An 8064-nucleotide genomic window follows, 5' to 3' on the forward strand; every position below is an offset into this window, starting at 1 on the left:
AAACGAACAAGCAAACACACCCTCTGCATCATTAATATACTTTTATTCTCCAGAAGATAAAGTACTAAAATAAACAGAAGTTTTAAAAAAAGTCATTTTAAACAAAGAAACTGTACAAAAATGTTCATATATACTATAGTATAATTACAGAACAGTCTACTGTCCAAAAAAGGCACTAAATTCTTAAAAGGGAAATACAGATGATTCAGAACAGAAATCAATATCATTATTTGATTCAACTGATCTATGTTTCTTTTTACAGTCATGACATGTTTGACAGAGAAAGAAGAGAATGCACCCTGAACAACTGAATTGAAAGCAGCCCCTTTAAACCAGAAGGGTTCACGAAAAACAAACAAACAAACAACATTTGGTGGTCTGATACAACCCAAAAACTTAAATCACAGACAGTAAATATTCTGCGTCTCTGTGATAATGTGTCACCGGTGCTTGAAGCGATGCTGTGTAGTTTGGCACGATTTTTGTGTACGGAGGCTTAGAATGGCTCACTTGGAAACACATTCTGTGTGCTGAAGTAAACAGCAAAGTCTCAGTTTTCTTTCGATGATAGTTTAAGGTGAGCTAAAACAAAGTGAAATGGCTCTCGTGCTTTTAAAATAGTGTTTTTAGAACGAAGGGGTGCTTGATTTTCACGTGTATTTGAGACACACATTAACACGAGACTGCTCTGAACAAATAATAGTGTTCGACAATAAAAAATAAAAAAACCTTGATTTAATCAACAAAAATGGCATCGTTTCATAAATATCACTTGAATATTTGTACAAGGTAAGATGAGCTTCATTCATGAAACGTGAGCACAATAAATCTGTGTAAATTTGCATAACAAAGATTTTGATTGGCAGGTGATGAGAACAGCTCTACCAACAATTCGCAAAATTCATCTGCTCCTGCATCATGAATGCGGCCCAAAGAAGGAATAAAGTTCATCTAAAATCTCTTCTGAGTTAAATGTGCTACATTTTGGATCCAAGCTTATGTGAGACGAGAGTTCAGACTCTCAGCAGAGAGGAGATACGCATGAGTCAGTCTGGCTTCTTAACACTTGAGAAATGATATCAACATACAGTAAAAACGAAAGCGTCGTGATGCACTGGCCAAATAAAACAACAGCGAGCGTGCACGTTTACTCTTCACATCGTGTTTCTGACTGCTGTCATCTTCAGCCGAATGATGTCACGTCTGGACAGACACGGGTAACGTCCCGGTTCTTTTCGCATGAATACAAAACAGAAGCTAAATAAATACAAACATAATAACGCTGAACAGTCACTTTGGGTAACGCTGGACATTTAGTGTTAAATAAAGCGCCGTCTCTGTAAATTGAGGTCTCTCTCTCTCTGCAGGTTCATTTAGAGTCCAGGAGACTTTTGCACAAGGTAACATTCCACTTATAATTCTTAATGCATTAACCAAATCAAACTGGATCAGGTCACATTACACCCAAAACCATTCTGAAGCACCGTGACATTTTGCATGTGACGCATACTACAGTGGAGAAATACTGTAATCTAGTGCTTGAACACCACATGGCATGCATGATGGCAGTACAGCGAACACTACGACGCATTACAGTCTTAATTTGCATTACAGTAATGAGATTTGCTGAGGTGAGGGTTGTTTTTGACAACGCAAATGTCACAATGCAAAACAGCTAAATGCCGCTAAAAACTCGCTTAAGCAAAATGATGTTGTGGTGAAATGTGACCTTGAAGACTTCTTAACAGCTTTTCACCCAATCACGGTGTGACAAAACGACTCGCGAATCAAATGAAAAGCTGACTGTCGTGGAAATAAAGCATACAGACATCACAATCCGTCACAGATGCTAAAGCAGAAACTGTATGGAAGTGTTACCGACTGGCCTCTCTCCTGAACGGAGAGTCCGTGAGAACCGATGAAAACACGTTTAGTGGAATATACAGACTGGAAGCACACAAAACTATTCGAGTTACTGGAATGAGGTACGAGGTTTGAGTTCTGCGAGGGTTTGAACGCCGTGTACGTTCAGTGGTTCAGCAGGAATGTCGAGGTGATATTAGATTCTAAAAGCTTGAGATAAGAGCATTGTTTTGGTCAACTGCCACACACACACACACAGCCCGCTTTATCCCTTCCTCAGTCGTCGTCGATTGCCTCCGTCTTGATTTCACCGGCCACGCTTCCAGGCTGTGATAGGGCGAGGATGCTGTGATTGACGGCTGCCATCTCCACGGCGAGAGAGATGGGGTCCTGGTGGTCTGTGTGACTGGCAGCATCATCCTTGAAGAGAGTCAATGATGTTTCTCACATAGTAAAGTTAAAACAAGATTTAAAAGCAAGATCTTTGCCAGTCGTAATAAATGTTAATAAGTCATGCATGTACCTGTGTTGGTGACGTTGGCTCCAGCCGGTAGTAACCGAAGGGCCGGTTCGCGCCTCTCTTTTCAAAATAGGAAACATCACAACCCTACAGTAATGAAATCAATGAGAACTAGTATTAGGACATCTCATTTAAATACGAATGTTTATCTTTAATTCATACTACATGCAAGTACGCACCAATTCTCTGCGTACCTGTGACAAGCATTTCGTTTACTGTTCACTTAAACTGGCTTGTGTTCACATACGTGTGTCTGAGGTCTCAGAACACGTGATATATTCATAGGTCACCTGTTCGTTGTAGTCGTTGGCGTCGACGTCGTCGCTGTTCGAATGTCCACCGGGACTCTGCACGTCTATCCCGTGGTTCTCCAGGATTGTGGCTTCTTGGAAAAAAGACCCTGTCATGACACATCTGAGGCTCTTCAAAAACCACAACAAACATTCAGCGAACATTTACAGCCCGTGACCCAGCTCGTAAACACGCTAAAAACAGAGACGGAAGAAATACAGTACCGATATTAGCCCGCCTCTTGATCTCCTTGCGACGGTTGGCAAACCAGTTGTAGACTTTTAGAGACGTGACTCTTTCTAAGTCTGACAGCTTCTTTCCTGAACAAAAGAAGGTTTAGAGATGACTGAAGAGCACGAATGTAATGCTCGTCTGTACGGCATGAGACTGCAGTATCTGCACCTGGTTTCTGAATGACGGCGTTGCAGGCGTTGGCGATCTCCTCTCGCTTGGCTTCATCTGGATATTGATTATCACTGAAATAACTGTAGAGATAAGAGTGAAAATGTTCATGTTTCCATCTTAGACACGGGACAGTTCAAAGGGACGTCTACTTGACTAATAATCTGACATCGGTTTAATCTAAACAACCAATGCACTGCTGCTGAAGAGTGATGTGAAGTCCACTTCCAGCTCAGCCAACGGTGCGAGTTTGAGGTGGCGATCGCTCCGTCTCACCTCTCCATGACAGCGAGACATTCTTTCCTCCAGGTGAATCGACTGCCTCTGCGCAGACGGAAGCTTCCGGTGACGGAGTTTATAGGAGGAGGGGTTTGACGCCATTCCATCTCGTCCAACGCCACAGGGGCGGGCCGCATGTTTAGTGTGGCACCTGAAGACAGATAAACATGTCAAGCTCAAACACATTCATGTTCGTGAACCTCTTTCTCTCTCTTATACACAAACACGGATGTGTTTACCAGGTGTGGTCCTCTCGAGCTGGTACCAGCGGTAGAAAGCGCGTTTCTTCTGTTCGCTCAGATCTGAACCCTGCTGGAGAAGCCAGTGAGAGATTCGACTCTGACTGATGCCTGAGAGAGAGAGAATGTCATTTACTTACGACTGGAACGAGCAGAAGATGTCACATGAGGGGTGAAAGCAGACTGACCTGTGACCTGAGCCACCACGGCCTGAGAGATGCGTCTGTTGCCCAGGAAGGCTTTGATTTCATCTTTCACCAGCGTGCTGTCCCGTCTGCACACAAACACCGTGACCGCAATTCAACACGGCAACTTCTGCTTTTATATTTATTGAACGACAGGCTTGCGAGTACATGACAGAATATTCACTTTAAATTGACCTTTGACCCTGACCTCATGAGCTCCTCCACTTTGTCATCTACATCCAGGTCCTCCTCTGACGCCTCCAGCCCGTATGACCTCACAGCCGCCGCGCTGTTCACCGGGTAACGGTTTGGAGATAGCTTCCCGTTGGGCATGGCTGCCAAAGCGTCCCGCCCGTTCTGCGCCATGGCGACCAGAGAGACCGGCGAGGGTAAGACCGTGGGTGGAGAAATGGCGTAACTGTTGCTGGGAGACGGCGATAGGTTACCGGGGAACTGAGTCTGCGTCGCCGTGGAAGTGGTGGAGGACGTTGCCAGGGGGGCGCTGTTAGCGGTGTTTGAGGTGGGTGTAGTGCTGGAGGTGGTACTGTTGTTGGCGTTAGAGTCCGTCGGGCCGCGCCGGCCGAATTTATCCCCGTGCTCGCGGTCGAGTCGCTCCAGGGTGTCCAGGGCGTGCAGGATCTCGGGTTTGGTCATGCCTGTGCGCCGCAGTCTCTGGAGCAGGTCGATCTGCTCGATGGTGAACCGCGGCTCATCGGTGTAGTGAGACATTCTGTCGAGAGACACAAACGGACGTTATCGTTGCAAATGATGAGTTATAAAGATGACTCGCTTCCAGCTTGTGCATTACAATAAAAAAATGGTCAAGCTGAACGCTTTGCATTGCGGGAAAATGTACTGTTCACAATGTTTTCTGGCTGTATCCTGCAGATTTTGTTCACCCAAGATGCCAATGAGTGAATGATCATGTTTTCAAGCGTAGCGCCATCAAATGCAAAAGAGTCGAGTTATGATAGCAGAATTCCTTTCATCTGACCTACTTATCCAAGACGGCTTTCATCAACAAAGAGCCATTACGCTCTCTGTTGTCAGGGAAACCATCCCGCCCCGACGACGGATGAAGATGTTAATATAACTTTGCATGTAAAGCACACAACACAAATATAAAGCGTGTTCTGTTTGACTGGTTCATCTCGAGCACATGGGTTTATATTCAGCTAATGGTTACACACTAAATGGGTAACTTTGCAACTGGTTGGTAATAGATAACCAGCCAACAGGTTACATTTTAATTATGTGGAACAACATAGATGTTGATATCTCTGAGAAACAGGCAAAGTGACGCTTGTGTCAACAAACGCCCCTATTAAAGCTAAACGTAGCAGCCGATCCCGAAAAATAAAACCCCAGGGTCCACGTGGCAACTAACTTCACCATCCCAACAGTGCATCTGGTTCGAGGCGGCCTATGTGTTTTCCGTGGTTCCACACAAACTATATCTACACTGGTTATGCGTTAACCTTCCACCGCTGAAAGCCAAGCACTCCGCACAAAAACGCTGTGATAGTCTCCACATAATTGCATCCGTTTAGATATCAGATGAGTCGTCTGTGATTGGAACGTGGCAGCCACTGCGGCTTTCTAAAAATACATCGCTGTAAGGCTTTTGACACAAATATAAATTGACAAAAATGCGAGTCTGCGCCACGGCTGAGAAATGAGAAGGAGACGGCCGGCACGCTGCCATGTTCTTATGATCTGAAGAACTAATGCAATCCTTTTTTGGCATGCGCAGGGGGTTATCGGTCGTAAGCCCTGCTGGATTCCTGCCCGTGTGGCGCTTATAAAAGCCTAAACCCAGCATGAAACACTGCGGACGCTCACTGCGGGGCTCTTTGTGAAGAAGACACAGCTGCAGAGAGACTGCTTGTCAAAGATGCGGTTCACTGCACCACACACACGTGCATCAGATCAACACAATCCTGACTGCATGAGTTCAGCCACGGCTAAAAATAATATTTGTCATGATAACACTTTTCTCATCTGTATTCAAGAGAATAATGCGAGACATTTTGAAAAACCTTAAAGGGACAGTTCACCCTAAAATGAAAATTCTGTCATCATTTACTCACCCTCATGTCATTTCATACCCGTATAAATGACTTTGTTCTGATGAACACAAAGAAAGATATTTGAAAGAATGTTAGTTATTTTCAGTTCCGGGACATCCATAGCAGGAAAAAATGTAATGGTAGTCAAAGGTGCCCCAGAACTGTTTGTTTTCCTAAATTCCATGTTCCACGGAACAAAAAAATACAAACGTTTTTTCCTACTATGGTAGTGGAGGATGTCCCACAGCAGAAAGTCGCTGACATTCTTTCAAATATCTTTCTTTGTGTTCAACAGAACAAAGAAACGTATACAGATTTGAAACAACCTGAGGGTGAATAAATAATGACAGAATTTTCATTTTTGGGTGAACTGTCCCTTTAATTAGCATATAAAATGTCATGTTAACTATGAACATCAGAAACATGAAAATATCCTGAAGAAAGAATGCTACCTGTATTACTGTCCTAAAACTTTTACTGTACCATAAAGAAACAGTTCACCCCAAAATCAAACTTTCTTCATTTATAACTCTTTCTTCAGTGGAACACAAAAGAAGATATTTTGAGAAATGTTCTAGTGGTTTTGTGTTCATACAATGAAAGTCAATGGGTTTCAGGGTTGTTTGATCATCAACATTCTTCAAAATATCTTCTTTTGTCTTCTGCAGAAGAAAGAAAGTCAGACATGTCTGGAATGACATCAGGGTGAATAAATGATTCTAGAATTCTCATTTTCTGGGTGAACTATCCCTTTAAATAATCTATGCATTTTGACAGCAGACCTATTGAAACAGGCACAGCTACAGACCTTTTAGTGTTTAAAATCATGAGCTTCGGTATACGACATTAATGTGCATCAAATGATGTAAAGCAAAAAGAATGGAACCTTTATCTGCGCTGAACACATGATGGGTGGAGTATCTGCAAGCCACTTACAGATTCTGTAAACTCAAGTTCTGAATGCAGATCAGACAAAACTGCACCAAACTGATGATCAATGAGGTTTATTGACAAACCGCACTTCATTTCCATCGGAGAACTTCAGAAAGCACATGGTGTGCAGGACCTTCAGAGATCTCTGAATCTGTTAAAGCCCAGGTTGAGTGTAAAACAAGAAATCTTCTAAATGCATGTCATATGATGATGATGATGATGATGATGATGATGATGACGACATAAGCAGATCAAACGCCCAGTGTTCATCTGTGTGCATGCAAATAAACAAACTCATATCTATAATACATAGAATACAAATGCCAACACGTACTTTGCATGAAACGTGATGTAAATCACAAAGATGGCCGGATTGAACTCATATAAACAAAAGAGTTTTGCATGACTCATTTGTCCTGAGTCCTGACCTCTGCAAACAGACACCAAACGAGCTTTACATTTTAAATAACTGCACACTTGCATATATAATTCCCGCAGCGTTATTCGCACAATTGCTCGTTAATATTCATGAACAAATATGACGAATGTGCAATACTGCATTAATAAATAACGTTACACGAGTTCAGCACTTTAACTCGGGGCTAACTAGCTGCATAACTCAATAACTTTCAATGCCATTAATTAGCAAACTATCTAGAAATGTGAGCAAGACTTTCTGCGTTTAAACTGCATGTCGAGTTCTGAAGCGCGTTTAAACATAAACAAAAACTAACTGATTTATACAGGCGGCTAACTGTTAGTTAGCTTAGCACGAGCTAACACAAACTGAATCACCTCACAAATAAAATCGCATTTCTTACCTGTAGAGAGGAAAATACACAATATCTGAGCGCTGGAGATCATTTAACGCGCTCTTTCGGGCGGTGAAGATGTTATTTGATGTGACGTTGTGAAGAAGACTCGCCCTGACTGACTGACTGTCTTTGTCTGACTGACAGCAGCCGCGCTGACGTCACGCACCACGCCGCGCAGACACGTTGGAAATGTAGTTCATCACATTCACAGCCTTGCATTAATCGAGTTATTTGATATACCACGTCTCGTGACTGTAGTTCATTTATTCATTTGTTTGTTTATCATAGTTTATTTCATTGATCTAAAAGGTACCATGTACATTGTCTGTAGCTATACTGCTAATTTAAACCAACGGGTAAGTTTAAATAAGAAAAGTACAACAAATAACGATCAGAAAAGGACAAGTCAAGTATGTGATGATGACTGGGTTGATGTTTTATTATGATCCCATAGTCGATTTGCAAAAT

The 8064-nt window shown here is 42.7% G+C and overlaps 1 protein-coding gene across 7 annotated transcripts; it reads right to left on the reverse strand.

Annotated features, from left to right (window-relative positions):
• Positions 1-26: 26 nt before the first annotated feature.
• Positions 27-7756, reverse strand: hmbox1b (homeobox containing 1 b). 7 transcript variants are annotated; one of them, XM_057352220.1, is made up of 10 exons: positions 7603-7756; positions 3988-4509; positions 3783-3868; positions 3595-3705; positions 3353-3506; positions 3077-3159; positions 2899-2994; positions 2674-2783; positions 2387-2470; positions 27-2283 (listed from the first exon to the last, which is right to left on the reverse strand). In XM_057352220.1, exons 2-10 carry the CDS (start codon positions 4506-4508, stop codon positions 2140-2142), a joined length of 1389 nt encoding a protein of 462 aa, XP_057208203.1. In that variant the 5' UTR covers position 4509; positions 7603-7756; the 3' UTR covers positions 27-2139. The 7 variants fall into 7 exon arrangements, 3 of the variants coding, with proteins under 3 accessions (XP_057208203.1, XP_057208205.1, XP_057208204.1); XM_057352222.1 differs by having other exon boundaries at positions 29-2283; positions 2674-2765; XM_057352221.1 differs by having other exon boundaries at positions 30-2283; positions 2674-2768.
• Positions 7757-8064: the final 308 nt, after the last annotated feature.

The sequence above is a fragment of the Triplophysa rosa genome, linkage group LG15 (genome assembly GCF_024868665.1).
Source record: "Triplophysa rosa linkage group LG15, Trosa_1v2, whole genome shotgun sequence".
In the NCBI taxonomy this organism is placed as follows: domain Eukaryota; kingdom Metazoa; phylum Chordata; class Actinopteri; order Cypriniformes; family Nemacheilidae; genus Triplophysa; species Triplophysa rosa.